At 36.6% G+C, this 17,163-nt stretch overlaps 1 protein-coding gene across 1 annotated transcript in view; it reads right to left on the bottom strand.

Moving 5' to 3' along the window:
* Window positions 1-2,586: 2,586 nt before the first annotated feature.
* The window catches only part of gbe1b (glucan (1,4-alpha-), branching enzyme 1b), a 159,808-nt gene continuing 145,231 nt past the window's right edge, over window positions 2,587-17,163 (bottom strand). The window contains exon 16 of the mRNA XM_038294400.1: window positions 2,587-3,261. Coding sequence (XP_038150328.1) covers window positions 3,199-3,261 — 63 coding nt within the window. The 3' untranslated portion in view covers window positions 2,587-3,198. The remainder of the gene's footprint in view (window positions 3,262-17,163) is intronic.

The raw sequence follows: 17,163 nt of genomic DNA on the forward strand, positions 1-17,163 counted from the left end.
AAATAGTAGTGGTTTTTAACTACAAGCTGTGCACTACCAAATTACCTTATAAAAACCATTATGGCTTTAAAAAAAATTATTTCAAACTCCAATATGTGTTAGATTATTTGGCAGCAGAATTATTTCATGTTAAAAACAACATGAACCTGCAGTGACGCAGTGGGTAGCACTGATGCCTTGTAGACAGAAGGATTCAGGTTCGATTCACAGTCTGGGGTTTTTCCTGCATAGAGTTTGCATGTTCTCCCTGTTCATGTGTGGATTCTCTCCGGGTACTCTGGCTTCCTCCCACAGTCCAAAAATATGACCGTTAGGTTAATTGGCTTCTCTTAATTCTCCTTAGGTGTGAGTGTGCATGGTTGGTTGTCCTGTGTGTTGCCCTGCGATAGACTGGCGACTTGTCCAGGGTGTAACCCGACTCTCGCCCATCGACAGCTGGAGATAGGCGTGTCAAAAAAATGGATGGATAGTAAAAATAAAGTGCAGTTAGATCATTTAACATCTTTTAAATTTTTTTTTACAAATGTTATAAAATTGTGTTTTACACAAGGTCATCATTGGACTCGTAATTTCATCAGCATGACGAGATTTCACCAGCCTACCATGTACACACTGTAGACAATATTAAAATAACCACATTATCTAAAGGATGCAACAGAAACAGATCAGTAGTCGAGACATCACACCGAGTTTATCCACATCGCTTTGCTTTGACAGATTCTGATTTATTATCTTTAATAGTAATGAAAGAAATAAACTGAAACAGTTACAGTCTATCAGACATCAGAGGTTCTTTAAGGAACAAAAGTAGACAATTGATTGTGGCAGCAGCAAAATGACAGTGACACTGGGTCAGATAAAGGGTGATTAAAGGCTCTAATTCAGGTGCACAACCTTGTTGCTTATAATGTATGCAGAGTGATCCTCTCTGAGCGATTTGAGAGGTGGAGAAAGGCCTTTCTTTTTGAATACTTAAACAGAAGCAATGACATGTTCATGATACTTCTGACTAAACACAAGAAAATGGTGTTGAATATGAATGTGGCTTCCTTTAGCTGCGGGGGAGGCAGATCAGAACCCGCCATATGCTACAGAGTAAACCTTAAATGACAAAGTCTGAACCGATTCAGATGGGCTGGATCATAATAAGCAGAACATTAGCATTTATCTCCAAATAAAAACTACTCTGTCATACTCTTCTCATCTGGATGCGACCTAGAAAATGATCAAGACCATCCAAAAGCAACAAGGGAGTCCAAAGAGAGTCAAAATCGAGAATATATAAAGGCTGGCAGGAGATTTTTTTATCACAGTTATTTTCGGGACATAATATTTTACATTTTATGAGCGTGTGAGTTCAGCTGTCAGTTAGCATCAGTGCCATTTCTCGGTTCATTTAAGTTAATCAATAACCTTCTCACTCAGCAGCACTGCACCGCTCTTAGACATGTTCAATAATCAAGCAAGTTGAGACAAAAGTCACAAAAGTCAGATTTAATTGAAAGAGGCACGCATAGCTCTGCGTGCGGATTTCGGCTTTGTTTTTTTTTGCAGGAACAATCCCATGGGAATACAACAGCACCTAATGAGCATAGCATAGATAAATCACACTACTTCTTAGGGTAGTGAAGTGTGCCAGTCTCATGTATGACAGTCTTCTGCCTCAAAAAGGGTATATCGAAAATCAGTCAATAAGGCAAAATTTTGCTAATAGCTTAAAAATTGTACAAAGATTAAATAGACAGGTTTTAAAATTGCAAGTAATTGCCAGCCAAAAGCAAAGCTACCAATAATTCTGCACTACATTTTAAGTTAAGTAGGTAAAAAACGACCGAAAGACTGAATTCAAGAAAAATATAAGGAAAGAAATGTGTAGCGAAAAGGTAGTGGGAAAATGTATTAAAAAGTAATATTGATTATGTACTCCATATTGCCTTGTATGGAGGACAAAGAAATAAAAAGGCTAATGTGAAAAAATATAGTCATTTTAAGAAGTTTACCTCAAGCCATTTTGGGGACACAACTAATGTGTAAAAAGGTGCTTTAAATAAATAATGGAAAATTAACAGCCAGAAGACATAAGGCCTACTGGTATGATAGTGGCAGCATCACGTGCGGTAATGCTCTGAGCAAACAAATATACCGTATGAACATATCTAACAATTCTGTTGAAGTCCAGATCTTAATCCTTCCAATAGTCTGTCGTAAGAATTGGAAATCGATCTTTGTTTACATCATAAAATCTGAATAAGCTAGGTAGTGTAAAAAGAAAAACTGTGCATCAATTTCAGTCAGAAAATGTATATAAAAAAACAACAAAAAACATCTAAATGAGTATCCCAAAAAAAATTACTGACTGGCTGTCAACAGTGTAATTTTAAGAGTTCCTTTTATTAATAATCTGGAAGGACCTTATAAATTTACTGTCTGTACAAAGAATTCAAATATATAGATTTAGAATTCAGTGTCAGTTTGTCAAGAGAAAAAAAACTAAAAAGCTTAAGAGTATGAAGACTGATGTGAGACCATTTACATAACCTGTTTATATTTAAACAAATGTTAAATGCTAAAATATGACTTAACTCCTTATTTATTGCAAGTGACTCTTTATTTGGATCCAATAACAATGAACAAAGATAGGTCACAGGTGTTTACATACATGGACATATTGATGTTAAGGTGTTCCAGTTAATACACATTTCTTTCTGTATTCTATATCTATACAAACAAATTACTTCTGTTTCTACAAATCTACCCGTCTAAAACACTCCTATTTTCTTTGATCATTATGTTTGAATAAATGAGTGCTGGCTGCCTTACAGTCGCTGGGTGTATTTTTCAGATGACACGCCAAATGCAACCAAGCTGAGAAATAGCTGCTGGCTAGAGTCGGATGGACTGGGCAGGGCTTTTGATTTTTAGCATCTAGCTGCTTGGATGGGTCGGAGGCTTCCCAAATGGACCACTCTCAAGCAAATGGGGTTACACACAGTCTAAGGTTACAGATGGTATTTTGAAAGCACACAATTGTATGATGCCTTTCTTTCATCCCCCTTTATTCAGGAGAGGGCTTAGAGGCAAAAAAATAGGGTTTGGTTGGTGTGCAAGGTTGACACTTTAAGATGAAGGTGATTGTTAACACTCAGTTTGAGCTTGGAATCTGTTCTCAATCCCAGCCTCTGTGGAGACAATCATCCTCTAATAACAGTAATCTATCTCCTCGTTGGCCAGGACAATAGCTGTTCTGCAGGGGATGTAGACCTGAGAAAGAAAGAGACAGAGAAAAAGAAAGAAAAGTGAGACAATTGAAGATTAATGATGTTAACAAGATCACCAATTTGGAGATTACTGAATCTTCAGGTTTATTTTATTCTTTTTAGAAGTGACACACAGACACCTGGTAGTGTCTCATGGTCAGACATGGACAGCTTTTTCCCCCTTTTCTTTTTAACCAAGGTCGATGTGTCAGCTTGGGAAGGATGCGGAGGAGGAGGAAAGACAATGAAGAGTGTAGGAGGTGTATTCACATGAGAGCAATAAAAGAAAAAAAACTTGATAGGAGACAAACGCTACAGCTTTGATCAAAGTGAACAGTCAAGGTTAGAAAGCCATAATCAACGTGACAGGCTTGCAGCATGTCGGCCTCTGGGTGGCACTAGAGTCAGCAAACTGAACTAAAGGGTATCAGAGTCAAAATTCCAAAACTACACTCCTGGACAAAATTTATATGGAAACTTAAAAAATAATAATACACCAACATTTGTACAATTGCCTAACAATATCTAAAAGTTACCAATAGTGTTTAATGTTACATTAGGCATGCAGTTTTAGAGTGGAAACCCAACAACCCTATGGCTTCCCACCGATCGAGACGAAAAGGTTTAGTAGCAGAGTTAAAAAAATGATGTGGAAAGATACAAAGATTGTAGTGGGGATGTTTACATTAAAGTATTTAAGGCAAAGGAGGGAAAGAAGCTATAAGGAGCCGCAAATCCGAGAAGACAACTCGGAGATGCAGAGGCAGGGAAAAAGAAAGGGGAGAAGAAAACGGTGACTGAAACTCGTATGATGTCATTTTGTTTTTTTCCCCACTTATTGCTCCTTTGAAGCAGTACATAGAAATATATCAAATAGCAGAATTAAATATTTTTCATAGCTTTTAAATTGAGCCACAAACCACCGTGGTTTGTAAAAGCAAAGTTGGCCTTATGGATACCGGGAAGCGTCTTTGTGTAAATCCTTGACAATCTGTTATTAAATGGAAAAAATGAGAGAAGTATGAAAATTCACTGGATGGTCTTTAGACTCGGTAAACAATTTTTGTATGCTTCATGCAAATCAACATAGGCATTTCACCCTGGTGAGGTTCGCACAAAGCAAAGCTGCAATTGGAAAAGTATTTTTCAATTTATTTATAAATGTAACACAATCATATTCTTCGAAGGAAAATCCTCTAATTGCGAGGACTTGTTGACTCTGCAATCCCTCACACAACATGTGGTGACAGTGGAGAGAAAAACTCCCTTTTAACCTCCAGCAGAACCAGGCTCAGAGTGAGCGGCCATCTGCCGAGGCCGAATGGGGTTCAAGGAGATGGAAGCCCCGGCACAAGACTGGCTACGTTCAAATTGGCTACGTTGATGCTTAATTCAGTTTTTTTTTTTGCGAAATACGATTTTATTATATTTCCAAATATATGCGACTTGTATGTGATCTCCTGTGTGAACTGCAGTCATACAACGCAAGCAGTAGGGGACTCAATGACGTCACTGGCCAGCATGCTCTTTTTTTACGGAAGTAAACATGGATGGTAGCGCCGGCACGCATCTAGCGGTCTTTTCCAACCATAAAAACACCATCTTTTCCATATGGTTAAACATAAATACTGCTCTCCACATCATCATCCACCATGGTTGTTGTTTTTCTTGCCACTTCTGTGTAGCAAGACGCAGAATAGTGACCTTTGTCGGGTATTAATGGCGTTCAGGTCGGATAAATGTGACCTGGCCGTTCAGACACAGGTCGCATTTGAAAAGATCAGATTCGTATCGGATTCAGGAGCACATAGCCAAGTGGCCTGGGTCGGATCAGAAAAAATCTGATCTGTGTTGTTCAGAGAGCCATGAAAAGATCAGATGCCCATTCGCATATGGGCAAAAAAATCGGATATGGGTCACTTCAGGCTGCCTTTGATGCTGTGAATCAACATTCCCTTGGATGAGTAACCTAGAACGGATTAGAGTAGTCTTCCTCCGGGGCCCGGACACTGGTGGTGGAATAAGCCAGAGGGTGAGTGGGACTAAGAATAGTCTGCGATGGGAAGGGAGCCAAACGTGGATTGTTAGCGGTTCAATCAGTGTTTGAAAAACAGGCGGTAACCGGCTATTTTCAGTGGGAAAGGGGCTTAAGATTATAGACCAGCTACTTAAACAGCTGGTTTTCTTCATGTCCAGATTGGTCAATGCAAGCAGTAAAAGTAAATAATATATAGATATCTATTTATTTGGAGTTATAACTATGTTGTAAAGTCTTTCTTTTAGCCTAGTTTAGGATGGGAGCTAAAACAGCTTTTGCACTTTTTACCTCACATGGTCAAGCAGACTTCTCATATAACAGCTTTTTTATTATTATTATTATTATTATAGCATTTTGTTTATGATTCAAAATTAAATTAAATCTTTTTACAATTAACAGAAAATTCAAATTAAGTTTATATTATACTTATAATAATTTTATTTCCTTTTTTTAACTTGATTGATTTGTTCTTTTTTACAATCCAATCTAATTTAGAGTAAACACCATTAAAACGATTTGTGTGTTCTTAATGATGGGGAGCTCTTTAAATCCATAGGTTATATGTCTTTAGGTTTAACTGCAGTGGGTTTTGCAAAGTAATTATTGGAGAACTTCCACAGGATGTGGTCCACACAGCGTAATAAAAGGGTGAACAACTCTTCTAAGACCTATTACAGCAACAGAGGAAATATATATTTTTAAAAGAACATTACTTTTATAAATGGGGAAGGTTATTAGATATGACTATGCTACATTATATGCAATCATTGGAATGTCATTTGTACATCAGAGGCTTCTAAAAAAAATTCATCTAGCAGGTAAAAACATTTTTTGCCATTTCTTTTTCTCAAAACAGGTCTTACAAGGTGAGCCTGTAGAACTTTATTTGTTGCTTTCTCCAACAAAGAAAGGACATTTTAATGTTGAAAATCCTTTAAAGCGTTCAATTGTTGAGTCAATTTGCTCAAAATTGAAATGATTACTTTTCATCCAAAGCCTTTGCCTTCACCAAAAGAGCAACTTTGCTTGAATTGGAGGCACCATGTCTTCTGGAAAAATAATCTCCACATTTTCCAATCAATGCAATAACTGTTTCTAATTATCTCCAAATACTGGCTGTGTATCTAGTGCAAATATGGGTTTGTGTGAAGAAGCACAATCTGCCACTGGGCATAAGCTGATCTAAAAGAAGCTCTGTGGACTCGGCAGGGAAAACAAACAGAGCCTGCAAATGTCAGACTGCCTACATATATACAGTACAAAGAATCAGCCAAGTAAGGGCCTCATTTTCAAGCCGTGTGGCTAATAGAGCCTATGATCAATCCTTTTGATATTCAGTGACATTTAGAGGCAAGAAGCCATCGTGTATCATTAGTCACAGATTCATGCCAAAGGAAAAGCAAGACAGACATAAATGATGCGATATTTCCCCAACAGAAAACTAAAAAAAGGGAGCAGAGTTGTAAACAGTTCAATCACCCCACTGAACTCTCCTAGCCGCCCCTCGGCATCAGAAGATCTGAGCTCGCCGTGGATGCGTTTCTTTGGCAACAGTTTGTCATTGAGGGAGTCGAGCAGCCCGCCGCTGAAACACTGACACAGACATTGGTGCCTAATTAAACAGTCACAGTGGGAGAGTCTGCATGCAAAGGCATCACAGAGGGAAGAAAAGCCAGAATGAATCGCTGCACCTGTTCAGACAAAAGCTACCACTGCGCCAAACCTGGAGTATGTCAACAGCTTTTATTTCCACTAAACGGATAGTGTTTAAATAGATAGTGTCTTGTTTATCAGAATTACAATCCTAAGAATTAGTGTGACATATTAAAAAGAAATAATACATTAAATTATCTAAAATAATCTGGATATGTTTTACTGCAATTCATTATCATAAATATTCAAAAAAAGTGTATTACTAATTAGATAAACTGGACAATAATAGTAAAGTTTATGTGTACAATACAGGTTCAAACGATAGGAGGAAGGAACAAAATAGCAAGGCACACTGCAAAAAAAAATCACTTTTTTTTTAAATAAGTGCATTTGTTCTTGAGTTTAGGAGGTAAGTGAAACACCAATGGAACAAGACAATTTACATTTAAAATAAGAAAAAAACAAACAACTGCACTGTCTTATTTCAAGTGCATATTATCTTAATATAAGAGGAACAAATGAATTCCATTCACAAATAATTTATTTTACCTACTCAAATTAAGGGTAAATACACTTAATTTAAAAAATTTTGACTTATTTCTAGAGCGTTTCTGCAGTTCATTGGTTCCAATATAATAATATGCTTGAAACTACCTTTGGAAAAAAAAAACATGAAATTGTTTTAAGTTATCCCATTATTTTTTTTTTTTTTATCATGAAAACAAAGTCGAAACTAAAGAGAGGTTTTAATTCTTTGGCACTGAATACTGAATGATAATTTGATTTTAATTGGGCTTTTATTTTAAACAAAAGTCAGATTTTCGATGTTAAGTCAACAAACCAGAATTTTAAGTCAACACTGGCCTTCAAAATCCTGGAAGGATTTAACCAGTTTGAAACATACAGGGATCTGTCACAATAAACAGTTGACATGCTGGTATTAAAACTCTAACACATCAATGTGCTGCTAACCTGTTGTTAACCGCTGTTAACATTACTGAGCTTGGAATCAGGATTTAATGTTTTTTTTTTTTTTGCATGGTATTTGCTTATAGTGTTTAGCTTAGTTGGTAACATTAGTAATGATCTAAATCTGAGTTCCAGCTTTGAGTGTCAATGGCACAAAGCATTTAAGACACTTTAGTTTAAAATTGTTTTAAAAAATAACTTTATTTTGAGTTTTTTTTTTTTTTAATGAATGAAGCAACATTAATTACTGTATGCTTGAACAATTCAGGATGTTATTTTAATGTTATAATTTTTAGTCTAAACATTACTTTAAACCTCTATAAAAACTATCACAATTCAATGAGAAAGACTCAACATATTTAACCAGATGTTCTGGAAAAGAGGAAGTCAAAATAGAAAAAAAAACATACAGTTTTCAATGTTCAAGAACAAAATGCAAAGAAAACTGCAAATACTTTCATGATGTAACTACGATATGTCAAAATATTTAACAATAGGACATATTTTGACATATTAGATCCAATTATTAATGAAGAAGAGACATTTGTACTTTTTTCTACTGCTCTTTATTACCATGCATCTGCAAGCCAATAACGGCAACCTGTAATTACCGAAGAAGGTGGTTTGGGTCAGGAGGAACATATTTAGCCTTTCTTGTGCCTTGCTCTGCTTTATTTTAGTCTATCCTTGCTTTTCTAGCATACAGGTTTAAATCAACAAAAGAAATGTTAAATCTGACTGAAGAAAAAAAAAAACAATAAAACTTCCCATGGCCGCACACAGAGGCTCTTAAGGGCTTTACATAAATAGTATACAGAAATTAGGACACACAGGAAACAGGAAGCTGTTATTTTGAACGTTCCTCTATCTGATTCTATGCAAGAAATTACTCAACATTATATGACACTGAATGGTGCCAGGAAGATTTGTGGTTCAACGTTGGGTTGGGCGACCTCATGTTTCTTTAAAAATAGAAAATATTGTTGCAGCTATTGAATAATAAGAATAAATGTTTTCTCACTTGTCACCTTATTTCTCCGTTTTAAAATACACCGTTCCAAAAATAAAGGGAAAGCTCAAATAATAAATGCTCCCAGACACAGCAAACCTCCTTGCCACAGCTTGCATTGATGTGCCATCCTGGATGAGCTGCACTATCTTAGCCACTTGTGTGGGTTGCAGAGTCTGTTTAATGCTACTGTGAGTGTGAAAACACCACCAGCATTCAAAAGTGACCAAAACATTAGTCAGAAGGCATAGGTACTGAGAAGTGGTCTGTGGTCCCCACCTGCAGAACAACTCCTTTATTGAGTGTCTTTTGCTAATTGCCAATAATTTCCACTTCTGGTCCATTCCATTTGCACAAATCATGTGAAATTAGGATTGAAAAGTTTTGCTTCCAAAGTGGACAGTTTGATTTCACAGAATCAATATATATTGTTTGTTTACATGTTCCTTGTTATTTTTTTTTAGCAGTGATATGCAAAGACCCCTAAAGAAAGATAATTATTAGTGAGTTAATTTTAAGATAAAATCAATTCTACATAACATATACATTAAAAAACTCATAAAAGGGTCAAGATGGACTGAAGTGCTAGAAGAAAAATCATCAAATAAGAGGGAAATAGAAATTGTCACTTTGAGTTTTAAAAGCATGGGTCGGAATATAAAAAAATTGTTTTGTACTAATAAATAACATAAAAAAACGGGTTCACAGCCACATCATGTGTGATAACCCTGCTAATATCCATGTGCTAATGACTTCACATCCCTGGTTAAATCATGTTGGGGGGGATTTATGAATCATCCTCATCCACTCACTCACTACATATTCAAATGAATTACTCAGAAATATTCAACTTAATTCTCTTCAGTGCGGTACAGTTTTTCATCAGGGTAAAATGTCCTGTGGGATTTGTTTGAATGTGTGTGTAAAGCCTCTGCCGCCTCTGATTACTCATTAGGAGTAGGTGTTTACCACTTCAGCCGCTCTGAAAGCACATTTCATTCCCACACTCGTAAGGAACATCTTATATCCAGGCAACAGCAGGCTCTTTTAACCGTCAGATCAAGCAGCATTTACTGTAGAACAAAAACCTTATCTCCAATTTACTCCATCACAGGTGCAAAACTTAATGAGATGAGAGGGAAGCAAAGCAGATTTTCCTTTTAAATATTGGATTAGCAGAAAGTTTGCTGACACACTTTGTCCTTTTCTTGCCTCCTTTTGTCTCTCGGATGTTCTTTTGTTGCCTCACTGGGGAATAAGAATTTGGATTTTGTACTCCCCTCAAGAGTTGAGTCAAGCCTTTGGGCTAATACTCAATCTGATCAATGTTCAAACACACTGATAAAGGATTCATGAGGCGCTGCTCTGGAACATCCACTCTCCTCTCTCCCGACCCCAGCTGCTTGTGAACGCACTGCCTGACTATCTTTGCACTTTTAACTCTCCAGACATGTCTCTGTTTGGCTCCATTACTCACTTACCAAGAATCAGCCCACTGTAAGCACTTCTGTAGACAACATTTAGTTTGTACAGAATGTTAGGCAGACAAAGGATCTGACAGATAAAAATTCAAAACCTGCCTCGGAGGTTAACTAGGCTTTGGATTTAGAGGATTATATCCATTTGTGTTCACAACCAGGGTTATTAGATTGTTACAACAAACACCTTAAACTCTGATGAATTCTATTTGTTCACAAATCTCTTCTATTCAGGACTTTTATACATTTTTAGTTAGCAGCAGGAAAAATTCCTGCTTACATTGACTAAAATAATATACAATATATAATCCTTCTCTCTCACATTTTGTCATATGACAACCTTATTTATCTTAGCTGTACTTAACCGTGAAAGACCAAGACAGTATAAATTATAATTGTAAAAAAACTAAATATGGCTTTTGTTGGTGGAAATATCAGCATCTACTTGAATTGAATAAAGGCCCCTTGATCGTTGCCCGCAAAATATAAACAAAACTTTTTGGCTAAATGAATACAGTAACATGCTATGTAGGACTGAAAGCAAACATTTCATATTATCATTAAGATACCTTTCCCATAGTGAAACATTATGCTGATAGCATTATGCTGTGGGGTTGGTCTTATTTAACAGGCAAAGGGAAGGTAATGGGAAGACTGATGAAGCTATTTTTAATGGTACCCCTCCATGGTAGTCTCTCCCACCACTGAATGCTAGATTACACAAAAATGGAAAGCGTAATCAGAGTAATGTCCACTTTACTGAAATGGAGTGGTAAATTGACATACCTCTTCTTTAAATGATAATTGTACGTGTATGTACACTGGAAATCATAATTTGTTCATACATTTGTATCGTCTTTTTTTTTATTCAGTAACCCAATAGGTTCCTGATTTGTTAGGAATGGTGAGCTTGACACAGATATTTTTGATTTATGCCCAATATCAAAGCATGGTCTGCGCTATGTTATTCCACGCAAAAGGGACAATCACGATCTAGCTGTGTGTCTAGATATGGCTGAGGCGGCGAGGAAGTGGGGGCAAGTTTGTGCAACAACGGAGGGACATGAGGGCGAAAAAACAACGGGGATCCAGGTGGAAAAAGGGTCCCAGCATTCTCGCGCACCTCGATCTTCTAGCTGGTCATACTTCATGAGCCTTTTTTGCACAATGGCGGTCATTAGTAGAGTAGAGCGGATACAGATTTGACCAATCGGAGGCCTCCTGTCCGCAACACTGTCTGCTGTCAACTACAATTTCTGAGAGGTGCAGCGGATGGGAAGGGGTCACATTTGCGTTCACTGCGACACACGCAGACGACCTGGTTTCTGAGTATAAATCAGCCTTTAGATCTTATTTAGTTTTATAATGAGTAAAAAAAATATTTTTTATTGAGTCAGTATTTCATGCAGCTGACACGATAAATACATTAAATATAACAATGTACTTCTTAGTTTAATTTTGCCTATTATAACACATATTTAGTCCTTCATGTTATGGAAAGACCCTGTTTTTATAAGAGAAAGCTCCTTTTTTAGGAAACTGCTTGTCAATTATTCATTAATTGTAAAATATGGTCCAGAAACTTTAGATGAATTTATTAATTGATAACTTGCTTCCGTAGTACAAGGGTGAGGATTTATGATTCCTCTGCAGGATATTACACGTCTGCAAAAGATAGAGGAAGGTCCTTTGCCTCCTGTCACACTTTTATTATGTTAGTTCATTCCTCCTCATCAATGTCTGTCTTAGATCTGCACCCTGGAAATGAACGTCTTCGTCTTTTGATCATTTGCCACGAACCTGCTACACTTTTCTTCACTTTCTTTCCCCTTCTTATTTCTGACTAATTTCTTTTTGAGAAACTGTCACAGGAGACAACCCCCTTTGATGCATGCAAAGTTTATCAAAAGGTTTCAGAGCAGCTAATTATTCTTCACACTTTCTTAGCATTACATCTTTGACATTATAACACTCAAACAAAACTGTGCATGTGACATGAACTCCAAGAAGGATAACTTAAAATTTTCTCACTGAGGGAGTTTTTATTCTCCTAGTATATAAAAGTTTCTGTCAGGTTAAATTAATAAACTCTAATCGTTTAATAGCAGCTCCCCCCATAGGAGACGGAGTTGTCAGCTCTCTTAGACAATAAAAACTGAAGAATTCTTGTCAAGATAAAGCGTGTAACAGCATTTCACTCACTTTTATGTAAATCATGTTTAGGTAAAACAAATGAAATATTTTTATTCTACATACTAGTTTGAAATCAGGCAAACTGCAAATCTTTAAGATTGCGTTATTAAAAATGCAAAAATTTGAGTTTTTGTGGATGTTTGCCCACTTTGGCAACAAGTTGAAAGCAGGTAAACGAGAGTGGGCAGCATGTCAACCCACACAAAGAAAATTTAGCCAGAATCATTATTATAAGCTTAGAAATTTAGCCAGCAGAGGCAAACAGAAACGGATAGAGGAGAGCTTACTTTACATGTTGAATAATTATAAGCATGTATAGGTAAGAAAAAATAAACGTTTAAAATGTAGCAACGTATTTTTTAACAAATGTGCCTAAAAAACATTGCACTAACTCTACAAAATAGTTAATGAATAAGTATTTTTAATGTGTTTACCCTTTGATGAACCAGGGATCTGTCCTGGGTGAAACCCACTTCTTGCCCAATCAACTCTGGATTCAACTCTTCAGACATATCTCTGTCCTTAAAGGTATAGTGAAAACATTTTCACGAATATTTGAAAAGACCTGCTCCCTCTCCACCTCAAAAAAAAAAAAAAAAAAAAAAAATGCAAATGCACAACCATGTACTCCCGAGAACATCTATTAAATGCATCGCAAGAGCATGCACAAGCCCATTTCTCCTCCTGCACGCTCTGTTTAAAAGTTGCTGTTTGCATCTTTCATACAGGCTTACTTTCCAAAAGAATTTTTCCACCATGTCTGACTCACCACCAGTAAGTGAAAATGGGGACAAACATGTAGGACAATGATTGACAATTAGGAGGATTATTTATTTTGATGAATCACCTGGAGAAAGAACATCCTCCTCTATGTACAGTATAAGTGTGATTTATGCTCAATGGTTCTGCAAGGCCTCCGGGACCAAATCACATCATTTTTGGCTTCTGTGTCTCACAGTGTGGCGTCCATGCAAACAGAATTTCCACCCCATGTGCTTAGGAAAATTGGAACTACAATATGCGGATAGGTTTATGCAGAAAAACATGGTGAGCAAGGAATAGCTCCTAATGGCAAGGATTTGCAAATATAAACATCTGGAGACATCCTGTGATTTAGCTCAAATACCACCACTATCACCAGATTGTGGGAAAAAAAATGGTGTCACTCTTGGACGGCATGAAGAGGCTCTGTGAAAAGTGTAAATGGCTTTGCTTTCTACCTCAGCTTTATGTTAGATTTGTAACTGGTAAACTGAATTTAAAATTTGATCACGTCTTAACCACATTGTCTAGAATAAACACTACCTTACAATGGTTTGCAGAAAGCTTCTTTCTTGGACTTTCTTCCTTCTTGGGCTACTTTTTTTGTGAGAATATTGCTTTGATAGAGATTGGGTGATTGTAATTGTACTTTTTGACATCAAATTAAAGCCTTGATTGTTATTTTAAAAGGGACAGGGGTTTTACGAGACGCCCATGTAATTTTAGATAATGCGTTTCAATTTGCTTGGCTATTTCTTGGACTTAAAAGCATAAATTGGTTTAAACACCTTTTCCCCTTTTGCACAGAGGGGATTTTGCCCTTTATTTATCTAATCAGAGTAATGGAATTTGGACATAAATCTTTAAACAGGTTTTTTAGGGGGATCAGAGTTTCTTCATTTCCTCAAACTGATGACATTGTTTCATGTGTTGTTGGCCAAAAGGCTTTTTTCAGTGCATCAGATTTTGTTTTTATCAATTAGTAAAGGAAATTTGAATGCAATTTTCGTGCCAAGAAAGCTCTACTTACTCTATAATTCGTAGTTATGTCTGTAAAAGTCATCATTGTGATTTTTCCCTTAAATCATGGTGCTTTGAAAAACGATGGTGGTGACAGATTGGATATCAATGCCAATTATTCTACTGTGCTCTGCAGGTACCAAAGTACATAGAAATGTAATTTTAATGTCAACATTTTAATCTTGATGGCATAGTCTTATACAAAGCAACTGTAACTAATCAGAGACATTAAAATATATATATTTTTCAAAACTTGTTACTTAAAGTGATCAAAATGTGGCATTTAGGTATATTTCATAAAAAAAGAAATTATTGAGAACCACAGTGATGGCTTATGAGAAAGTGCAAACAAGGCTTCTGAGTAGTATTTTAAAAATGAAGCTAAATGGAAATCCACACAACCCATTTATCTTGTTTTCTAACTAAAATGATTCATTAGACTTAGACAACTTTTATTGTCTTTTTGTATACAGAGAGTGTATACAAAACAAAATTTTGTTTCGTACAGCTTTCCAGAGAGTAAATGAACATTTCCATGCCATAAAGGGCAGCAGTGAACAAATGTAAACAGTGTGGGGGAAAAAAAAAAACGTGCAAAAAACACATTGATATGGATGTTTAGAGCATTAATATATATGGTACAAATATGCAGTATTTTTGGTTTGGTGTTAACAGTGTGATGCAGAGTTTATGACATGTTTTAGAGTTGTTTTTTTTAACAGGTCAGCAGTCTGATGGCGGTGGGGAAGAAAATGTTGCAGAATCTACTTTACCTGCATCGAATGCTGCAAAGCCTCTTCTCAGAGGGCAGCAGGGAGAACAGTCCATGGTGGGGGTGTAAGGGGTCATTGATAATGTTAGGGGCTGAATGAATTACTTTTTGTTCTATTATAATCTAAATTAAGCACAAAAAGATCTGTGCTTGTAACCTTGAAAATGTGTAAATGTTTAAAGGTATATTGGAGGAGGTACTTTTTCCGGGTGGATCATCAAAATTCGCAAAAATCCTACACTGTACCTTTAAGTACAATAAATATTTTGCAATATATTGTGTATGCAATCTTTAAGATCTCTTGAGGATCCATAATTTAATTTTTATGCCAGTATTTTGTTTATGCGAGTTGGATCCGTTTGAGCTTTATTGATTCCCTTGCTAATATACAAAAGGATCCTACAGACAGGGCTAAGTAGATTACAGTAAACGACAACCACATTTGCAAACACTGGCTATAAGGGTTGCATCGAGTTCTCAAGAGTACCAGGATACAAGAATGCTCCTGACATTTTGCTTTGATCTCATTATGAGCACTCACAGGCTGCAGTGAGATGCATTGTTGGAGAACATGGAGAGTTTATTATCCCTTTCTAACAAGGAAGTTTGTGAACAGTCAGACACATTAAAAAGAAGTTTGTGCAGACTTTGAAAGCTTTAGTCGTTAAATAAAGCATGGATGGTGTGGGCACCTTTCTGCATCCCCAGCAGTGGCTTTTGTCTGATTATTCTTGTCATTACCTGGTAGGTGTGAAGAGGAGGAGAAAAATCCACTTTGTGCACGGCTGTATTCTTATTGTCAAAGCTTTAGAAAGCAGCCTTGAAAGGAGAATTGACAACCCGTTTTTAGAAGGGTCCCTGCTGCCTCCATCATTTCCTTCCAGTCTGCTTCTTCCCTCTCGCTCTCTCATATTCTCCTAATTAATTTGCCCGTGTGCCAAAATTAGCAGATCACTAGTTAACTAAACTTCACATTTTGGCCAGGAGGGACATGGTTAGATACTGTGTTTAAATTAATAAGACTTAGAAAAAAGTTAACGGATTGGAGAAACTGTGTCACTGATGATGAAACCTAAGCTAATGCGATAGAGGATTGATGTCTGCTGAAGATATACGCATAAATTAGGAAGCATGCTTGAAATAAAGTAAATTACTCTAGAATAATGCATTCAGTCATGCCTTAAGTTGGCAGAACAAATTTATACTAGTTTAAAGTTTACTGACCAACACCCAAAAATCAAATTAAAACTCACCTTTTTACAGTAACAACAAAACTAATACCTTAAAAGTAGAACATTTTAACAGCTAATGCCTTCATTTAGTATGTCTAATGGTAGACAAAGGCTGTCTCCGAATGTCTGCCCTAACCACTACATAGGGCACTGTATAGTGGTTACGCCATTTTAGATGAGTGTCCGAACATCTAGTGGATGAAAAAGTAGTGGAATCGAAATTTTCCACAATGCATGTTGAAAAGTAATGATCATCCATGTAGACTAGACAAGCAGATGTATCCTGGAATGCTTTGCATGGAGAGCTCTCCCCGGAAATCATCATGGGACTTGCTGTCACAGGGGCAACTAATAACAAAGATGGCGCAGGCACTGTGGGGTGGAGGCGGAGTTACGCGACCAACGGGGAGCAAAAACGAGTGATCACCTGTCTGAACGGTCAGTTAACTGAGTTCACTACAAAATCTACTATATATAGTCCCTGGTCTATATAGGGATTGAGAAATTTAGGGGTTAGGGTAAACGTTCTGACCCAAAACTAGGGGTGCATACATTTAGCTTCATCTAGCTCACAATTAAATTGATTTCAACTATATTCAAAAAACTTTATTAAAACCAAAATAAGTCAAATTTCTGAATTGATATTCATCTACTAGTTTTCTCAGGATTTCTGTTTCACAAGAAGTCTGAAGAACCCCTTGAATAAAGGCACTGTTCTTGTTGTACAACAATCTGATAAAAAGGATGGTAGTTGATATGAGTCAATCTGGTACTTTAAGT

The sequence above is a fragment of the Cyprinodon tularosa genome, unplaced genomic scaffold (assembly GCF_016077235.1).
Source record: "Cyprinodon tularosa strain WSP-4 unplaced genomic scaffold, ASM1607723v1 ctg34, whole genome shotgun sequence".
Lineage (NCBI taxonomy): Eukaryota > Metazoa > Chordata > Actinopteri > Cyprinodontiformes > Cyprinodontidae > Cyprinodon > Cyprinodon tularosa.